Below are 22,276 nucleotides of genomic sequence, written 5' to 3'. Positions count from 1 at the left end.
TGCAGAGGAGGGAGAAGCCGCTGAAATGCGGCGTCAGATCCAGCAGAGGTCAATGAACAGTAGAATTCAGCTCAGTGAGCATGACCGTTTGGCTCCGAAGAGAAAATCTGAATGAGTGGTTGCATACCAGCTCTTTTTATACCCGTATGTCCGGGGCAGTGCAAATACCACTCACCAATTTTCATTGGCCTTTTATTAAAGACCAGAGGTGTCTCGGGCTCCCAAGAGTGTCCCCTAGTGTCACTACATCGACACAACGTCGAGTGAGTGACAGATAGGGACCTTATTGCTAGGGAACAAAATTATTGCGAGGGAATACAAAACTTTTGCACAAAAATGATTGCAAGGGAATGCAAAACTTATCACGAGGAAATGAAAAACTATTGTGAGGGAACACAAAACGTATTGCGAGGGAACACAAAACTTATCACGAGGAAATGCAAAGCTATTGTGAGGGAACATAAAACTTATTGCGAGGGAATACAAAAATATTTGCAAGGGAATGCAAACTATTGCGAGGGAGTGCAAAACTATTGCGAGGGAGCGCAAAACTATTGCGAGGGAACAAAACTTATTGCAAGGGAACACAAAACTTATCACGAGGAAACGCAAAACTATTGTGAGGGAACACAAAACGTATTGCGAGGGAATACAAAATTTTTTGCAAGGGAATGCAAACTATTGCGAGGGAGCGCAAAACTATTGTGAGGGAACGCAAATCAGTTGCGAGGAAATGCAAAACTATTACGAGGGAACGCAACTCAGTTGCGAGGGAATACAAAACTGATTGCGAGGGAACGCAAATCAATTGCGAGGGAATACAAAACTTATTGCGAGGGATTGCAAAACTTATCACGAGGAAACGCAAAACTATTGCGAGGGAATAAAAAACATATTGCGAGGGAATACAAAACTTATCATGAGGAAACAACTTATTGCGAGGGAATACAAAAATTATTGCGAGGGAATGCAAAACTATTGCGAGGGAACGCAAATCAGTTGCGAGGGAATACAAAACTTATTGCGAGGGAACAAAACTTATTGCAAGGGAACACAAAACTTATCATGAGGAAACTCAAAGCTATTGTGAGGGAACACAAAACTTATTGCGAGGGAACACGAAACGTATCATGAGGGAATGCAAAACTATTGCAAGGGAACACAAAACTTATTGCGAGGGAACACAAAACTTATCATGAGGAAGCTCAAAGCTATTGTAAGGGAACACGAAACTTATCGTGAGGAAACGCAAAACTATTGCAAGGGAACGCAAATCAATTGCAAGGGAATACCAAACTTATTGCGAGGGAATACAAAACTTTTGTGAGGGAACGCAAATCAATTGTGAGGGATTACAAAACTTTTGTGAGGGAACGCAAATCAATTGCGAGGGATTACAAAACTTTTTGCGAGGTAATACAAAACTATTGCAAGGGAACGCAAATCAATTGCGAGGGAATACCAAACTTATTGCGAGGGAATACAAAACTTTTGCGAGGGAACGCAAATCAATTGTGAGGGATTACAAAACTTATTGCGAGGGAATACAAAACATTTGCGAGGGAACGCAAATCAATTGCGAGAGAATACAAAACTTATCATGAGGAAACAACATTTTTTGCAAGGGAATGCAAACTATTGCGAGGGACCGCAAATCAGTTGCGAGGGAATGCAAAACTATTGTGAGGGAACGCAACTCAATTGCGAGGGAATACAAAACTATTGCGAGGGAACGCAAATCAATTGCGAGGGAATACAAAACTTATTGCGAGGGAACGTAAAACTTTTGCGAGGGAATAAAAAACATATTGCGAGGGAATACAAAAATGATTGCGAGGGAATGCAAAACTATTGCGAGGGAACGCAAATCAATTGCGAGGGAATACAAAACTTATTGCGAGGGAACAAAACTTATTGCAAGGGAACATAAAACTTATCATGTGGAAACGCAAAGCTATTGTGAGGGAACAAAACTTATTGCGAGGGAACACGAAACTTATCGTGAGGGAACGCAAAACTATTGCGAGGGAATACAAAACGTATTGCTAGGGAACACAAAACTTATCATAAGGAAACACAAAACTATTGCGAGGGAACAAAAATTATTGCGAGGGAATACAAAACTATTGCAAGGGAACGCAAAGCAATTGCGAGGGAATACAAAACTTTTGCGAGGGAACGCAAATCAATTGCGAGGGAATACACAACTTATTGCGAGGGAATGCAAAACTTATGAGGAAATGCAAAACTATTGTGAGGGAACGCAAAACTATTGTGAGGGAACACAAAACGTATTGCGAGGGAATACAAAACTTATTACGAGAGAATGCAAAACTATTGTGAGGGAACGCAAAACTATTGTGAGGGAACACAAAACTTATTGCGAGGGAATACAAATATTATTGCGAGGGAATGCAAACTGTTGTGAGGGAGCGCAAAACTATTGCGAGGGAATGCAAATCAGTTGCGAGGGAATTAAAAACGTATTGTGAGGGAACGCAAAACTTATCATGAGAAAATGCAAAACTATTGTGAGGGACCAAAACTTATTGTGAAGGAACACAAAACTTATGAGGAAATGCAAAACTATTGTGAGGGAACACAAAACTATTGCGAGGCAACGCAAAACTTATCACGAGGGAACACAAAACTTATAGTGAGGGAACGCAAACTATTGCGTGGAAATGCAAAACATATCGCGATGGAACACTAAACTTATCACGCTGGAATGCTAAACTTATCATGAGGGAATGCAAAACTATTGCGAGGGAACACAAAACTTATTGCGAGGGAATACAAAACGTATTGCTAGGGAACGCAAAACTATAGCGAGGGAACGCAAAACTTATGGCGAGGGAATACAAAACGTATTGCAAGGGAACAAAACTTATCATAAGGAAACGCAAAACTATCACGAGGAACGCAAAACTTATTGCGAGGGATCGCAAAGTATTGTGAGGGAACGCAAAACTATTCCAGAAAAAATTCCCACCCTGTCCTCTTACTTTTCTATACAACAACGTTCAAAGTTCAAATTGATCAAAGTGTTAAGCTCCAGAAAGGACAACAACAAAAAAAAACAACATTATAGCACCGTAAAAGAAGTCAATATGACTATGAGCGAGTTCTTTTGAATCTACGGTGCAAAACATACAGCGCAACCGGTGAAGTCCGATTCCCAAACTAATGACTTGTTAAAAGGAATTGTAATCAGAAACAGAATCATAAGATTCCCTACAAATCAATCGCTAGGGCCTTTAGATGCATCACTGATGGCAAACACCATTGGTTTATGAGTGTGACGTTACCGAATGGTTCATGGCAGTTTGAAGGAGAATGACATTTGCACCTACAGCAGAGGGCAAGATTTTCAGTGAATTCTTACTTGCATTTCAATCTGTTCCTCTCACAGAGATATTGTATGGTTTCAGAATAAGTGGCATATAGCGCACGTGTCAAATGGACTAATTAATGTTACTTTGCTGGTGTTTTTTGTCCTTTGTGGAGCTTGACAGATATGGTCACTATGGACTGTTAAAGAGTCGTTTTTGTGTGTTGGGGGTTCAGAAGCGTTCCACCAATAGTTTCTAAAGACCTTTACATCCAAGTCTTTGGTTATCTAGGACGCCCTCAGCTATCCCAGAGATCAGTGAAAGTAAAAAAAGAGATGTGGATAGAGAGATCAATAAATTGAGATGGAAGCAGTCATTGATGGATGGGTATGTATAGGTAGACACTGTAGGTAGGCAATAGAAATAGCAATGTAAATGAAACATTTCTTTATCTCAATCTATCACATGGTGAATTACAATAGCCGGTCTAGTCTGGATGGGCAGTTCAAAGCCATTACACTCAGCCTCCACATAATGACTGTCAGCTGTGCCGTCAGCACCACTAAAACACTGCTTGCCTCTTTAGCCGCTCCATGTTCCTGCTGTCACCACAGCAGCTCATTCTGTGTTTCTTCAAAGTCCTGCAGACAAGCTGTCATTTAAGGCTGCGGGCTGTTGCTCTTTTCTTCTCGCTTTAGTTTGAATGTCGCTCTGAGAGTGTACAGCACAATATGACCACATCACCCTGCCAGCATTCTGCACACTGCTTACTCTTCTTTGTGATTCCAGTTTGGAAATTCACATCTCCTGAGATGTGAGTAAAAAAAATTAAGATAATCTCCTCAAGGGAACTTGAAAATGGACTACCCAAGCTGTTCTTCCTGAAAATCTGATTTGCCTTGGGGTGCTTTGTACCTTATATAAGAAAATAATCTTGATTTATCACCAAACAAGAACAGGAACAATCCTCTTGAAGTGATCTGTGGTTAAATGTATTCATCATGGGCACAATGGTCATAGTGTATACGGAATAGAGCACAACAATTGGGTTCTGAAAGTTAAAATCCTTTTCATTTTTTCCTTAGGGGAATTGATTATTTTTTTATGATAACTTCAACCTTTAAAGACAGACCTACCGTGAGCTCTGAGGTTGTTAATCGATGTTATATGCTTCTATTGAAGCCATCGGTCTGCATTATTTCACCTTCATTTAAAAAACAATTGTGTTTAATAATGGAATTCCATGTGAAGATATACACTACTCATGAATCTAAAGAGAGAAACAACCCACCAATCAGAGAATTGTGACGAACAAAGCATGGCAAAAGAGCTCTGCAGCGACCGCCCACTCCCATGCAGCACTCTGAATGACGAAATCGAGACGGTCTCCCTTTATTTTGCTATAAAATCTATATACTGTATATTGAATTTATACTTATTATCAACAACTTTAAATCGATAGTTTTATATTTTTTGGGGTCTGTATTTCATTCCCTCATGAAAGTACATTAAGTCTTGATTTTCAAATACTCTCTCCTTCAAATTATAGGCTGTTGTGTAGATTCACCTCGGAGCTGGTTAGTTTGGTTCATCTGAACTCTATTATGAAGGATATTATGAAATTTCTATGGAAGAAATGAATGAGAAAAAAACTTTCGGAACCAACACGGCTGAAAAAGTGGGCAGGCACTGTTTTGCGCTATACAACAGTCAGGCCCGGTTCTATGGGGCTGCTTGAAGGTGCACCCTTAAACGAATGTTAGAGCACCCTCAATTGCATATGTAAGCCTAATCAAATCAGATTTCTTTGAATCCCGGTGAACACACACAAAATCCCTGCATAACTTATAAATCTGTATGATCTTGCAAATTAGTGTGTCCTTATTTGCAAACATTCTGCTTTCATGCCTCCAAAGTACACATGAGCGTTTGATTGTTTCTCGTGCTTATTTGTGTTGAAAGAAATATTACTGACAAGCAATTATCAGTAAACTGACATTAACAGCTGCTGCTTTGAAACACATTATTCCGTCTCTAGTTGTTCAATTTGGTTCTGTAAATATGGTTTTAATACAAATGCTGTTCTCGCTACATAATTTTTTTCTGGAGTGAATTTGTTTGTAGAAGATGGTTGTCTTTCCAATAAATGAGCAAACTCTTTGTGTACAGAATTCAATTAATCACTCCAAGACGGAGTGGCAATCAAATTTAGCTATAGTGTGTATGTATACAATATAAACCTATCAGAGTGACCTGTGTGGTTTTCTTGCCCTGTTTCAGATCCATTTTGATGGCTGGACTGATGAATATGATTACTGGATTGATGCAGACAGCCCAGATATTCATCCTGCTGGGTGGTGCGCCAAAACTGGACATCCACTGCAGCCCCCAATCAGTGAGTACCACAGTATTTCACACAGTAACAGAGTAGATTTTCTTTCTACGGCACAGTTTACTGGTGTTCTGCAAAATGGTTGTTTGAAAATAAGAAATAAAATGAAAATACAATTCTGTGGTGTTTATTCTTAAAGGGATATTCGGGGTTCAATACAAGTTCAACTGACAGGATTTGTGTTGTTTAAATCATTGTTTTTATGGTCATTTTAGGGATTACAGCATTACATCTTCAAGGCAATGAAATAGTATTATTGAATATAACTTTACACAAAAAATGGGATGGGTAAAAATATTGTTTTTTCGATTAATTGCGATCTTCATTTGAACGATCTCGATATTGATTCTTAAATCCCAATATCGATCTTTCACTCAATGCGCAACCCTCCACTACAATGAGAGGAAATCACTCGCATTTGCAACCAAATTTCACACTCTGTGACTAAAGTAAATATATATTTGGCAACTGGCTTGTAAATGATAGACTTCACTCACCAGTAATTGTGTAGTTTAGTCATGAAATGTTCAGCAGTGAGATTATTTCACAGCGTGTTGAGAGTAAAAGTTGTTCCATGAGTCCAAAGACGAGATCCACGCAATCCATTTGTCATTTAATAATGTCTCTCTTAATTCCCTTTCTGTTCTTTACTGTCAGTTGTGGATAAAAAAAAAAAAAAAGAAAACTATTTCATTCTAATCATGCATCGCACAGATGTGGTCAATCCATTCGAGTCCTCTCTAGTTAACATGTGCTCATTTAAAGGTGCTGTTTACAGAAATGCCATTTTTTGTTAAAGGGACAGTTCCGGTTTTATCACGTGTTCAACAAATCAATGCAAATACTTGTAAATAGTAAAAAGTATGTTTTTTACAACAGTGGACCACCTTAAATATGAAGGGCTGAAGTGCCAAGTACCAACGAGTGATCCACACATTGGTATCCTTCATGCGGTGGAGCCTCTGAAGCGGGGTGTGATCCGAGTGGAGGATGAAGGCCTGCCCCAACAGGTAGTAGCGGAGGGTTAGGACCGCCCACTTGATGGAAAGACACTTTCTCGATGGTGCTGTACTTAGTCTCTCTCAGAGAGAGCTTACGACTAATGTACAGCATGGAGTGCTCCACACTCTCCACCTCCTGCTAGAGCACGGCCCCAAACCCCCTCTCTGATGCATCCGTCTGTAAAATAAAGGGGAGAGATAAGTTAGGAGCATGTAAAAGCAGCCCACCACAGAGTGCAGATTTCACTCTCGTGAAAGCCTGTTGTGTATCTTATTTACTTATTGAATACATTTATTTGTTCATTTAAAAAAAAAGCCAAAATGTAATGAAAATTATGAAAAAGTAATAAAATAAAAGAAGTAAAATGAATATTTCCTTAATGTACCCAGTAAAAATGTCTCCTGTATAATTGACAGGATTAGCTGGGAGATAATTTATTTGATATATAAGCAAAAGGGACATTATAACTGAAATAAACCCATATGAATCGATATTGAATCGAATCAAATCGAGAGCTTGTGAATCGGAATCAAATTGAATCTGGAAATCTGTATCAATACGCAACCCTACACAGAAAATATTAATCTGATTACACTAAAATCATGTTAACACATATTGTTACTGTAATGAAGTTCTTGGGAAAGGAGGATGCTGGAGCCGGCTTGACAAACATGTAGACATTTATTGTTGCACTTTTCAGTCGCACACAATAAGGCCGCTGTTTTGGTGGCACGTGGAAAACCAACAGCATATTAGGCAGGTGGTCATATTGTTTTGGCTCATCAGTGTATATCGTTATCATGATATAACATATTTCATATCGTGATATACCTGTAAGATTTTGGTCAAATCTTCCATCCCTCACTCCGTGTGAGGAACAGACTGAAATTTAAACCGTCGTCATTCGCTGAAAATCATGTCCTCCATTTTATATTTAGGATGACTTGAGTGTGAGTAAATTATGACAGATTTTTTAAGTTTGGGGGGGTTTAAAACAACATTGCTAGTGTTTGGGGCTTCATATATGAATGTGTTTAGAAACAGTCATACTTTTTAGAGGAAATTTTCAACAAAATGTTTCATTTATTCTAGCAAAACTCCTGTAACCCCAGCCCTGAATGTTGTCAGATAATGGGCACTCTAACAGCACTCGTAATCGCCTGGCATCTGCGTAAATAGACTGATACACTCGCTCTAAATGACAGCCATTTTCCTCTTTGAATTTTCCTCTTATGTCATTTAGTGGAAAATTGGAGAGAGGTTTATTGCAGAGAGAGAGAGAGAATGAAAGAGAGATGGAGCGCTTTAACAAACCAATCTTTCTCTTATGTCAATGTATTCTATTAGCCCCAGAGGATGCTGGGAAAATGCTGTTGAACAATATTTTCTTCAGTCAGTCATACTGGTAATCTTTCTCTCTCTCTCTCTCACTATCTCTCACTATCCCTTATTTCCGGTGTCCATGGAAACAGAATGGAGCAGCGTTTAGTAATCAGCAGCTGGCATCAGGATGAGCGTCTTACTGAGAGAGAGAGAAACTAAATGTGGGAAAGTGTGAAAGAAATAAGGCAGTGAAAGAGTATATGTCATTTAGAAATGATTATCACTGTATATTCACACATAAACTATACTGATAGAATAGGAATATCGCTGAGACGTCTACTAAATGTGTGCATGTTCATCTAGAACAAGGGTTGTTAAGGATCCCCCCACCAGACTCTCAGCCAACCCAAGGACCACTGAAAATAGCAATACTAGATAAAAAAGTGTGTTAATAAATAAAGTTAGTTATAATACCCATGTAATGAGTAATATATCTTATCAAAAACACAAGCTTTTTTTCTGCTAAAGAAACTCCATCGACACTCAATGTATTTGTAAAATGATTGTTGAGGTTTCCAGAGTGAGGATTATGTATTATATTGTATGTGTGTTATTATATGTGTGTTTGTGTGTGTATTCATAGCTTCTCACGACATGGTTGAGACATCTGAGCAAAACGGCTGTCCCACCCCAGGCTGTAAAGGGATAGGTCACATCAAAGGAGCCCGCTACGCTGGACACCACAGGTGAGTGTGTGTGTGTGTGTGTGTGTGTGTGTGTGTGTGTGTGTGTCTTTTCAGCGTCACTGCAGGCCAAACCTCATATATTGGTTGTTGTCATTGTTTTGATGTTATTTGTTTTGATGAACTGATGGCCATCATTATATTAAATGGCAGGTGGCAGCCCTGACAGACAGTAGATTTTGTTGAATAAAGTTGAGCAGCAGGTTTATATCCACGTCTATTGCATTTAGAAGTGGTGCACTTTCTCTAAAGCGGAATTGTTGTTTAACCCATTAAACTCTATGGTCCCGCCATCGGGTCCAGTGGGGATGCTATATATCGCGAAGTAAGTTTACTGTAAAACTCTGGTGCATTTTTGGGCTGCTGCCCACAATTTTTCACACTCAAATTTGCGATTATATAAAACATTTTATCATTATTAATCGAAAACATATTTTTCTGATGATTTGTTTTGCATGCTTTTCCTTCTGGATGGCATATTTTGTTCTGGGCATCTCAGATATAACATTGGATTATTCAGCCAAGCAAGCTCACAGACAAGTAAAAAGACCAATAAAAAATGGCTCACTTTTTAGAGAACTCACGAAGGTAAAAGCAGATATAAAATGTTTAGCTATTTGGGGCTTGCATCAGCAGTTATCGGAACATAAAAGAGACGTTTGTATTTGATGACTTACAGAAATCATATTTCAAGTGGTATTAGGGCAACATAATTATCTGTACTGTCAAATTCCTGAGAATGAGAGCTTTCATTTGATATATGACTTGCCCATCTAGATGCTACGTGAAGGACTTTTATTTTTATATAACGATTTAAACCCAATTACCTCTGGGGGGGCACTAATTTTCAACGTGAATGTTTTGAGGCCTTATTTTGTTATAACAATTCAGAATTGATTAAAAAGTTCAGATTCTAAGCTTTCAAATGATACCTCATATGTAGGGATGCACCGATATGGAATTTCTAAGCCGAGACCAATAACCAATAATTCACAGCTCATTTTGGCCGTTACCGATAACTGATATTTAAAAAGAACGTTTTGATTTTGAATCCTTCAACCTGGAACTGTTAGCTAAATCATTAAAAGCTTCTTATTTGAAAAATATTTGTTATTTAAAAGCTTGGAATTTGGACTTGCTGCTATGAAAATGAAAATACACTTGCATAAATTGTAGGGTGCCCATTTATATGAGTGTTTACGGTAATCCTGATGACTCGCTAACAGAGAGAGAATAATTAACTTCAAACAGATGTGATAATGCATTAAACCAATATGAGGCGATATACATCATGTAACGAAAATGAAACAACAAAACACACAATGCAAACCCTAAAATCTGTATACATGGTGTAATATTTATGATAGCAGCCAGAATATGAGTACAGTGGTGGTTTGTGTGATTGTGTGTTATGTATGTGTGCTTATGCGCATCTCATTTAAAGACACTTGTTACAGCGCTCTTATTTGATAGTTCCACTTTATAACTTATTAAACATGAACACAACAATCATAATGGGAATAGGTAACATCATACAGATTGAATAGTCATGAGTCATAACGTTAGAGAAGTCTCGTAAAATACAACAAGCACATTTGTTTTACTCACAAACTAAGGTTTTTAGGCAAGCCACTCTGTGAAACTTGTTTCAAGATCTATGAACCGTGTTAGGTTGTTTTGGGCTTGTGCGATGTGCAATTTCCCATAATCTGTTTATGTTTCTTGAAGTAATAAGTGAAAACGATCGCCCCCATGTAACATACATGCATGTTTTTGTCGCATTTTCATGTATTGCCTCATGAAACTTAAACAGTATATGGGAAATGGCATGTCGTTACTCACAGCAGATGATCTTGTCGAAATAATCACAAAGAGACATTAGCTTGGCTCTCACCTGCTCTCATTCACATTTTTATGTTGGGGGGTGGGGAGGGGGATTTAAAACAACATTGCTAGTGTTTGGTGCTTCATATATGAATGTGTTTAGAAACAGACATACTTTTTAGAGGAAATTTTCACATTCACTGTGTGTGCGCATGCGCACCGTCGCTTGCGGCTGCCCGAATCTCTGCCTGAATGAAAGACGCTGCAGGCAGTCAGAGATTCTCAGCCACAAGCAAATAAACCTTAACAGATTATCAGTGAAAATATAGGCGGTAATTCAATTATCGGCCTGATAATAATATTTCGATTTTCCCGGTTATCAGCCAATAATTTACTAACTTTCTTCGCGATGTAGCGCCCCCCAATGTGTTTAAGGGGTTAAAATGTATAGGTCCCCGGATACACAAGTCAGACAATGCTTAGAATCTGAATTTTTTATAGAACACCATCAGTTTTGCATTTATGTTACATAAAATAACAAAATAAGGCCTGAAAACATCCGTCGCAAAAAAAGCGCCACCTAGAGGTAATGTGGTAGAAATATGAATATAAAAGTCCTTCACATAGCACTTACAGTAAATAGAAAATTCATATATGAAAAGAAAGCTCTCATTCTCAGGAATGCAACTGTACAGTTAAATCTGTGCCCTAATACCACAGTTTAAAAGATTCTCAAAAGAATCACAAATTTAAATATGTTTTCTGTAAGATAGTCTCTTTTACACTGCCTTACAGGAATATTTCACCCCAAAATTAAAATTCTGTAATTTTGTACTCACTCGCATGTTGCTTCAAACCTGTATGACTTATTTTCTTATGCAGAATTCAAAAGAAAAATGGGTAACACTTTATAATAACTACACGGTATAAAGTATTTGTAAAGCATTATTTTATAGTCAATTGATCATTTTTTTATTCACTGTAGCAAATGATTGATTATTGTTTAATAAGTTCATTTATGGGCAGTTTGATAATGTTTTCTTTAACATGAACAAGGCATGAATTCATAGTAAATAAATAAATGATATATGTAATTAATTGGATTTACATTTAAACGTAATGAATGTATTTGTTACTGTTTTATTAACACTTACTATTAAAGCAATTATTACTTAATATATAGGTCGGAATAAAGCATTGACTAACTGCTAACTAAGCATTTTGCGTGACCTAATCTAAAGTGAGAACTGTATATGCCTAATTAAACATTTACTAATGATTCTTTACTCTGAAAACTTGGCCATGAAATAACCATCTCCACTAGAGGTGGGAAAAAATATTGATATGTTAAGTATCGTGATATTTTTACTCGTGATATTGTATCGATATTTGCACCCCAGATATCAATATTATTATTTACATTTTTCCACATTAATATTGTGGTGATGGGAGAAATTTTGCCAAATTAATCTAGGAATTCAACAACAGTCCCTTAGAAGGTGCAGTTATCATGGTTTACACAATCACATTCCCTTACTAAAATGTATTAAGATTTTACATTAGTAAGATTAACTGAGGTATTTTAACAAAAATGTTAGTATCATATAAAATAGGATAAACTTTTAGGTGAAATCTATTATACTTTTGTGTACTGAAACTGTGTTGCAATAAATAATGTTTTAAAAGGCTACTATTACATTCATAAATACTATAATTTATTTTTAGATCTATAGCTTCATTGACCTAACCACAGAAATAGGGAGCATTATGGTCTTATATGCTTATGGCTTTACATTGTACATAGATATTAGGAAGTAAACTGGCCTTGTTTTGTAAACTGGCACATTTATATTAATTTAACAATGCATTTGGTGATTTGGAAACAGTTCTCTTAAGTCTGATGAAGACGAATGAAAAACACTGAGTGAAAAATCGCAATATATCATAGTTTTGAATCGCAATACACCAAAAATATAGTATCGCAATAATATCATATCGTGACCTAAATATCGATTTTTTTTTATCATATCGCCAGTTACCTTGTGATTCCTACCCCCTAATCTCCACAGCATCTCAATCACAAAGGCTCAACGACTCAGGCCCGGGCAACGTCCGGCCTGCCAACCCTCACCCCCCCCCCCATTCCTGGAGAGGAAATCAGCCACAACCATCTGTGGCCCCAGCCTGTGGACCACATTAAATTTGAAGGGCTGAAGTGCCAAGTACCAACAAGTGATCCACGCATTGGTATCCTTCATGCGGTGGAGCCACTGAAGCGGGGTGTGATCCGAGTGGAGGATGAAGGCCTGCCACAGCAGGTAGTAGCGGAGGGTTAGGACCGCCCACTTGATGGAAAGACACTCTTTCTCGATGGTGCTGTACTTAGTCTCTCTCAAAGAGAGCTTACGACTAATGTACAGCATGGAGTGCTCCACACTCTCCACCTCCTGCGAGAGCACGGCCCCAAACCCCCTCTCTGATGCATCCGTCTGTAAAATAAAGGGGAGAGATAAGTTAGGAGCATGTAAAAGCGGCCCACCACAGAGTGCAGATTTCACTCTCGTGAAAGCCTGTTGGCATGCCTCCGTCCACTGGACCGGATCTGGTGCCCCCTCTTTAGTGAGATCAGTCAAGGGGCAAGACGGCTCTCAGATGCTGTAAATGCCTCTGCCAATCATTACTGTATATAATGATATCATCTAAGTAGGCAGCAGCATACGCAGCGTGTGGCCAGAGGATCTTGTCCATGAGGCACTGGAACGTGGGGGGAGCCCCAAACAAACCGAATGAAAGAGTGACGAATTGGTGTAATCCGGACAGTGTAGAAAAGGCAGTTTTTTCTCGGGATAATGTAGTTAAGGGGATCTGCCAATATCCCTTAGTTAAATCCAATGTCGAATAAAATTCGACACCCAACCGATCGAGCAGTTCATCAATTCGGGGCATTGGGTACGCGTCAAATTTAGACACCGCGTTGACTCTCTGGTAATCAACACAGAACCGGACTGACCAGTCACTCTTAGGTACAAGAACAACCGGGCTCGCCCAATCGCTGTGCGACTCTTCTATTACCCCCATCTCTAGCATTGCCTCTAATTCGTCCCGAATCACCTTTTTCTTGTGTTCGGGTACGCGGTATGGCCGACTACACACTACCACTCCTGGTGGGGTCTCGATATGGCGTTGTATGAGGTTAGTCCTACCGGGAAGAGGAGAGAACATGTCCGCAAACTCTTTTTGCAACCTGACCACCTCCGTGAGCTGGGACGGTGAGAGGTGGTCTCCACAAGGGACCGGGGTGAATGGATCGGCTTTGAACTTCACCTCTGGCCCGAGCTCCACCCTCTCCGAAACTACCGTAGCTATGGACATGGGGGCCACCTCTCTCCACAATTTAAGGAGGTTGAGGTGGTAAATTTGTCTTACCCCGCCTCTCTCCGTTCGTTTAACTTCATAATTGAGACCCCCGACTCGACGTGTAACCTCAAAGGGTCCTTGCCACTTGGCGATTAATTTGGAGTTCGATGTGGGGAGTAATACAAGTACTTTGTCTCCCGGTGCAAATTCCGCGGAGACATCACCCTGGGAAGGACGACAGAGAGGGGTAGGGGAGGGGGTCGGTGCATAGTGCAGCCCGCGGAAGCGGGGCGCCGGTTTGGGTAAATATGCCCCCCCATTTCCGGGGGGCGGGAACAGGTTGAGAGGGTGGAGAGGGAGGAGCAGAAGGGGGAGTAGAAGGGAGAGAGAGAGAGAGAGAGACTTGGACTGCTCACCGGCTTTGGGGTAGGCCGCCATGTGGTCTTCGGCCAGCTGGACGGTGTCATCCACTGACGTGGGCCAATGGCACTGGACCCATTCTGCCGTCTCAGGCAGACAAATGGTCAGCTGCTCCAGCACCATCAGCTCTATTATGTCCTCCACAGTGCGCCCTTCCCCGGCTAGCACCCATTTTCGGCAGGCATCCCGGAGCTGCTGGGCAAATGCAAACAGGCGGCCGACTTCACTCAGCGTAATGGAGCGGAACCACTGGCGATGTTGTTCGGGGGTGCAGCCCACCCGTTGCAGGACAGCGGTCTTCAGTTTCACATAGTCCAGGCGGTCCGCAGCTGGCAGTTGTTGTGCCGCAAGTTGGGCCTCCCCGGAAAGCAGCGGTAGCAAGTGGAGGGCCCACTGGGCTTGAGGCCAGCTGGAGGCGGTGGCTGAGCACTCAAAGAGGCCCAGGAACGCCTCTGGGTCATCCTGAGGGCCCATCTTCATCAGGAGGAAGTGCAGCTTCATCGGTGCCTCCAGGGTCACGGCGGAGGATCCGCCTGGCTCTAACCAGCTCCGTAGAGCCTGCCGATCCTTGGACTGGGCCCGGAGGAGCTCATGGAAATGATGCTCCTGGGCGAGCAGGGCTTGGTGATGGGTCTCCTGGATGCTAGCCAGGGTGTGGATGACTTCGCCCAGCGGTGAGGTGTCCATGGCGACCAGTCATCTTCCTTCGATGTCCCGGGTTTTGGCACCAGTGTAAAGGTTCCAACAGGAAGGAAACGGGTTGGCAGTCCAGGTAAATCAGCTTTTATTCAAGCATTCAGCTTCACAGACAAAGTATAGGCTTTTCAGCTTCATAAACAAAGAACAGGTTTTTCAGCTTCACAGAACACAAACAGGCTTTCAGATACAGACGTGGCTTTTCAGCTTCATTCAACTCTCTCTGCCTCACTGGCATTCTCAGCAGCCTTTCCAAGCCCATCTCCGTCGTCACTGTAATGAGAAACAGGTGTTACGTATCATTAATCACCAGGTGATGGTCCTTACCGCTTCCTCTCTCTCCAGTGACAGACACACGACCACGTCCCGCTCCACACCATCCTATTAAGCTTCATGAGCAGACTTGTTCTCATTATTGCCAGTTAAAATTACTGTTAAATTCAGTTTCACCAGTGGACCTACTACAAATATTTCATTAAATTTAATCCGATTCCAGAAGGAAATTCCAAAAATCCCGCTACAGTCTGTGCACGCGCTCAGGAAACATCACCAGCATGTCACCACTGTCACATGACGGTGATGAAATAGCAAAAAAACAGAAATAGGAAAGAGCATGTAATGTTAAATTATTGACTTTAAATGATAGTTTGCCAATTCAGTGCCTATTAAACTTCATTAGTGAAAATGTCCTTACTATGCTGCTGAAGTGGACAAGAGACGTTGTCACACCGTATATGTTACTTTTCTCAGCGCTGGGACGGATGGAACAGTAACAGTAGTTTGTGGTTACTGAATAGGGCATTTTATGTCATAATTTTCCAGAGACTGCAGTGGTGGATTTGTATCTCAGGTACCAATCCTTGTAGTAAATACAAGCACAGTATTTAACTGTACAAATGTCCTGATATTTGAATGCTGATCATTGAAGAATTCAGCTTTCAGGATTCAGGCCGGGAGGAGCCCCCTTCAGGAAGACACATCTGTCTCTCATAGAAAACAGTGTTTAGCCAAATCACCACTTTGATGACAAGATTCAATGGGCAAAATTAGATATTCAATACATCAACAACTTTTATTACTTCAAAGAAAATGCAAATGTTTAAGTTTGAAAGGCATAAAAAATAGGACCCGATGAAATATTTGTTTTTCCTAATTCTGCTTTGTTTCTCAAATTCTGTTTTCCATTTGATTTTTTTATTGAAAATATGACTAATCAAATGAATTCATAAAGAGTTCATCAAATGAAATTGTTTTATCAAATAAAGTGCTTCAGTAACATCTTCACAGCTGAATCTAAAACAAACAATGTGAGCACAACAGAGAATCACTGTATAAATGAAAAACTTACAGTACATTCAGTACAACAGCACACTTGCTTGTAAATTTGCTAAAATATAATTATCCCTGATATAATAGTAATAATAATTATAATAATAAGTATTATTATTATTATTATTATTATTATTAAATTGAATATAAAATTTGTACTATGCAGTATTAATATATTTTTTTGTCATAATTCAATTTCACGTGTCCATTTAAACCAAACTTTTATTTTGATGTATCACTGTGTCAGTTTCTGTGTCTGTTCGACAGAAGTTTCACACTTCTGGATAAGCAGTTCGCTATGTGGTCATTTGATTGCAATTTCATGAAATAGTCTGGAATGTGCTGCACGCTTGGGATTAAATGAGCATTTCACTTTCTGTAATCTAATACACAGATTACAGAAGTCATAATGTGATGTTTTTAGCGGGTCAGCGCCTTCACACGTCACTTTGAAGCGTGCAACACAAGAGAACTGCTGGCTGCTGTGGTTTAATAATCAGACTAGAACACATGAACAACACATTTACAAGATCAACAGAAGATTTCATGATAAACTCTCACACTGGCCCTGGGACAGCTGGCCATACTTACTGCTGAACCATGTTAATAAATGTTTATTTAGGCATATATAGTTCTCACTTTTGATTAGGTCATGCAAAATGTTTCGCTAGCCATTAGCAAGGGCATAGACTTGGCTTGAACATTGGTGGGGGGGGGTTGCAGCATGAAGCATTTACATGTTTCCATTGATCATGATATAAATATGGTGGGGGGGGGGGGGGGGTTGTACTTGCTTGTTTTGATTATTGGGGGGTTACCTCCCCCCCATCCCCCCTGGAATCTACACCCTTGGCCATTAGTAAGTGCTTTATTACGATTTTTATTAAGAATTAATTGATTAAATAGTAAGTATACCTAAAACATTAATATACACATTAAGTAGAATTGTGTATCCAATTCATTACATATTTAATATCTTTATTAACTATGTATTTATGCTTTCTTAATGTTCTCATAAACACTTCTTTACCACTGGTTTGCATCAACTAAAATGCATCAGTTAGGTATGATTAACAAGTTGTTTACTAAGGATAAAAAAAACATTATCAAACTGCCTATATATGAACTTATTAAACAAAAATAAATCATTTGCTTAAGTGAATAGAAATAAATACATTCTATTTATATGTAGTGTATTAATAATGTAGGAACAATAATTTATAAATGATCAGTTAACTATAAACGAATGCTTTACAAATACTTTATACCATGTAGGTATTAAAAAGCGTTACCGAAAAATTTGTAATGAATTCCGGTCCGTCTTTTCAATTCAATGTTAGTTGGGGCGTAAAAGTAACATAAAAGTAGTCCATGCTACTTGTGCGTCATATTCCAAATATTCTGAATGAACATAATAGGCTTTGGTGAAAAGCAACCTGAAAGCCGCCTAAACATGGTAAATTTCACACAATACATGTAAGGATACCAAAAAGAGATGTGTCATAACTATTCACAAAGCACTGTTTACAGCTTTGTGAATAATCAACACATAACAAAGTTAATTTGTCTAGTAGTCCCAAACACATTTTTGTATGGAAAAAATAATTTAAGTGCACATTTCTACATTTAAACCCTCCAGTATACTTGCCCCAAAAATTGTCCATTGATCGTGCATTACTGTAATTGTAATTTTTGTTCAAACTGGATTTTAATCAACAGCATGTCACGGATGATGTGCATAGAGCTTAGCTTGTATTGAACCTGAAATATTCCTTTAATGTCTCATTTATGTCACATTGTTTCAGCATTAGGTCCAAGCGCAAAAGTCTAAAAGTCAAGTGATGTTGCAAGAGCCCTGAATATCATTGTCAGTGTATCATAGCTCAGTTTTACCTGACTCTAATGATCACTGAGGCTTCTGTTTCAACATAAAAGCCCAGATCAGTTCACAGAGCACAGCCATCAGCCTGGGACATTTGTTCTCTCGTGTTTCTATTTTAGTGTTACAGTCAGTTTGAGAATAATCTACCAGAGGGGAAAAATATCCATACTTACAGTGCATCCGGAAAGTATTCACAGCGCTTCACTTTTTCCACATTTTGTTATGTTACAGCCTTATTCCAAAATGGATTAAATTCATTATTTTCCTCAAAATTCTACAAACAATACCCCATAATGACAATGTGAAAGAAGTTTGTTTGAAATCTTTGCAAATTCATTTAAAAAAAAAAACGAAAAAAAAAAATCACATGTACATAAGTATTCACAGCCTTTGCCATGACACTCAAAATTGAGCTCAGGTGCATCCTGTTTCCACTGATCATCCTTGAGATGTTTCTACAACTTGATTGGAGTCCACCTGTGGTAAATTCAGTTGATTGGACATGATTTGGAAAGGCACACACCTGTCTATATAAGGTCCCACAGTTAACAGTGCATGTCAGAGCACAAACCAAGCCATGAAGTCCAAGGAATTGTCTGTAGACCTCCGAGACAGGATTGTATCGAGGCACAGATCTGGGGAAGGGTACAGAAAAATGTCTGCAGCATTGAAGGTCCCAATGAGCACAGTGGCCTCCATCATCCGTAAATGGAAGAAGTTTGGAACCACTAGGACTCTTCTTAGAGCTGGCCGCCTGGCCAAACTGAACGATCGGGGGAGAAGGGCCTTAGTCAGGGAGGTGACCAAGAACCCGACAGAAGAACAACCATCTCTGCAGCACTCCACCAATCAGGCCTGTATGGTAGAGTGGCCAGACGTAAGCCACTCCTCAATAAAAGGCACATGACAGCCCGCCTGAAGTTTGCCAAAAGGCACCTGAAGGACTCTCAGACCATGAGAAACAAAGATTGAACTGGCAAGCGTCATGTCTGGAGGAAACCAGGCACCGCTCATCACCTGGCCAATACCATTTCTACAGTGAAGCATGGTGGTGGCAGCATCATGCTGTGGGGATGTTTTTTAGCGGCAGGAACTGGGAGACTAGTCAGGATAAAGGGAAAGATGAATGCAGCAATGTACAGAGACATCCTTGATGAAAACCTGGTCCAGAGCGCTCTGGACCTCAGACTGGGGCGAAGGTTCATCTTCCAACAGGACAACGACCCTAAGCACACAGCCAAGATAACAAAGGAGTGGCTCCGGGACAACTCCGTGAATGTCCTTGAGTGGCCCAGCCAGAGCCCAGACTTGAACCCGATTGAACATCTCTGGAGAGATCTGAAAATGGCTGTGCACCGACACTCCCCATCCAACCTGATGGAGCTTGAGAGGTCCTGCAAAGAAGAATGGGAGAAACTGCCCAAAAATAGGTGTGCCAAGCTTGTAGCATCATACTCAAAAAGACTTGAGGCTGTAATTGGTGCCAAAGGTGCTTCAACAAAGTATTGAGCAAAGGCTGTGAATACTTATGTACATGTGATATTTTTCGTTTTTTATTTTTAATAAATTTGCAAAGATTTCAAACAAACTTCTTTCACGTTGTCATTATGGGGTATTGTTTGTAGAATTTTGAGGAAAATAATGAATTTAATCCATTTTGGAATAAGGCTGTAACATAACAAAATGTGGAAAAAGTGAAGCGCTGTGAAAACGTCTTGGAAAAAAAAGCTTAATATACACGATCAGCCACATCATTAAAACCACCTGCCTAAAATTGTGTAGGCCTCTCTCTTGCGACCAAAACAGCGACATAGCATTCTGAGATGATATTCTTCTCACCACAATCGTACAGAGGGGTTATCTGAGTTACAGTAAACTTTGTCAGTTCAAACCAGTCTGGACATTCTCTGTTGACCTCTCTCATGAACAAGGCATTTCCATCCACAGAACTGCCACTCACTGGATGTTTTTTGTTTTTGGCACCATTCTGAGTAAATTCTAGAGACTGTTTTGTGTGAAAATCCCAGGAGATCAGCAGTTACAGAAATACTCAAACCAGCCCGTCTGGCACCAACAGTCATGCCACGCTCCAAATCACTGAGATCACATTTTTTCCCCCATTCTGATGGTTGATGTGAACATTAGCTGAAGCTCCTGACCTGTATCTGCGTGATTTTATACATTACACTGCTGCCACATGATTGGCTGATTAGATAATCGCATGGATGATTGTTGGTGCCAGACGGGCTGGTTTAAGTATTTCTGTAACTGCTGATCTCTTGGGATTTTCACACACAACAGTCTCTAGAATTTATTCATTTTACAAATGATAATGAAAACACTGACTTGTGTCTTCAACAGAAGCTAACAACCTCTAGGTTTGTGGTAGGTCTCTCGATAGGTTTTGGAAAGTCCTCTGGATAAAATAAATTGGGGTTTTACTTCCAGAACCCGACTGTTGCACTCTCTTAGTGGCAGTATGGAATTACAGGAAATGTGACTCTTAAAACCTCTTCACCTGCCATAAAGCTTAATCTTTGGATTCATGACACTGCATATCTCTTCCCAAGCATCCATCATTCTCCTTATGTCCTCTTTTTTTCAAGATCAAGATAAAATGAAATGTATTTGTTCTGAGAAATGGGATTGTGTTGTGAGGGATAGTTGGCATCAGTGAGTCATTCTTAAATGTCATTCTCTCGTGTGTGTGTTTATTAATATTTAATATTAACAGGGAGAACGACTGGAGCGTGGGCTGATTAAATAAAAGAAAGTGGGCCGACAATACAAACTTTGATTCAGAGCAGTGGAAGTGAAAGAGAAAGAACAAAGAATCTCTTCCCCCTCTCTGTTTTTTTATTATTGTTTTTATATGGGGTGGTGTGGTGTAGTGGCTAAAGCTCAAGGCTGGTAGGTAGCTGGTTCCAGCTCCATAATGAGCAAGTCTTAAGCCCTGACCATTGTGCCTTTGATTAAGACACTTAAAGAAATAGTTGACCGAAAAATAAACACTTTATTATCATTTACTCACCATTGTGTCATTTCAAACCTCAGCGACTTACTTTCTTCCAGAAAACACAAAACAAAATGTTGGGAAAAGATTAGTCCATATGACATGACATTAAAGTTGTATGGACTACTTTAATGTCACTTTTATGGTGTTTTGTTTTGTCCTGGCAGTATAGATCACCATCCACTTTTCTTCCAACAGGGAGAAAGTGGAAACAGTGTCATTTGCTCCACTTAATAACATAGCATGACAGAAATACAAGTATTATAAACACCAACTCCAGACAAACACTGTTGAAACAGTGTGACTTTGAAGTGATCACCCCAGTACTTCGCTGAGCTAAAGACAATCCTGTAGACTTTGTTGAGTGGTTTGAAAACCTGCATTGCAGGAGTCATTTTTCCTTTTTGAATGCAGACACTATCGTAATCTAAAAGTAAAGTGTATGGTTTTTTGGTTGTTAAAAATTCTTTCTCCTATGCCAGCTTAACCTGTTCAACTCAGTGGACCCGCCGGTGGGTCCAAAAGGGGGCGCTACATCGTGAAAAAGTTTACGCTTAAAATGCTCAAGTCCCCATATACACAAGTTGGGCATATGTGGTATTGTTTGAAAGCGTAGAATCTTAACTTTTCATTGATAACCCTTTCACTTTTATTGTTCTGGAGGTTGTTCTGAAAAAATTAGACCAATTTTTGGCAGTTAGTCCACAGTATGTGTTGCTGGCAGCAGCCCAAAGATTCTGTCATTATTACCTCACCTTCATGTCATTCCAAACCTGTATGATGTATGCTGTGAAAACATGAAGAATCTTTGAGCAACACTTTTCATACAGTAATAGTTCATAGTGGTACAACGAATGTCAAGCTCTTAAATGGAGAAAACACTCACAAAATATTTTAAATAAAAGTATCATAAAAGTAGTCCATGCAAGTTGTATGCTATATTCCAAGTCTTATAAAGCCTTA

At 39.7% G+C, this 22,276-nt stretch overlaps 1 protein-coding gene across 4 annotated transcripts in view; it reads left to right on the top strand.

Annotated features, from left to right (window-relative positions):
- Positions 1–22,276, top strand: part of l3mbtl3 (L3MBTL histone methyl-lysine binding protein 3) — a 158,405-nt gene that overhangs the window by 84,804 nt on the left and 51,325 nt on the right. For all 4 annotated transcript variants that reach the window (XR_007892052.1, XR_007892051.1, XM_051644830.1 and 1 more), the window contains exons 15-16: positions 5,613–5,727; positions 8,693–8,795. Coding sequence is in view for 2 of the 4 variants with exons in the window: in XM_051644830.1 (XP_051500790.1) it covers positions 5,613–5,727; positions 8,693–8,795 (218 nt within the window). In the remaining 2 variants the exon portion in view is untranslated. The remainder of the gene's footprint in view (positions 1–5,612; positions 5,728–8,692; positions 8,796–22,276) is intronic.

The sequence above is a fragment of the Myxocyprinus asiaticus genome, chromosome 19, assembly GCF_019703515.2.
Source record: "Myxocyprinus asiaticus isolate MX2 ecotype Aquarium Trade chromosome 19, UBuf_Myxa_2, whole genome shotgun sequence".
Lineage (NCBI taxonomy): Eukaryota > Metazoa > Chordata > Actinopteri > Cypriniformes > Catostomidae > Myxocyprinus > Myxocyprinus asiaticus.
This window is presented reverse-complemented; position numbering and strand designations above follow the sequence as displayed.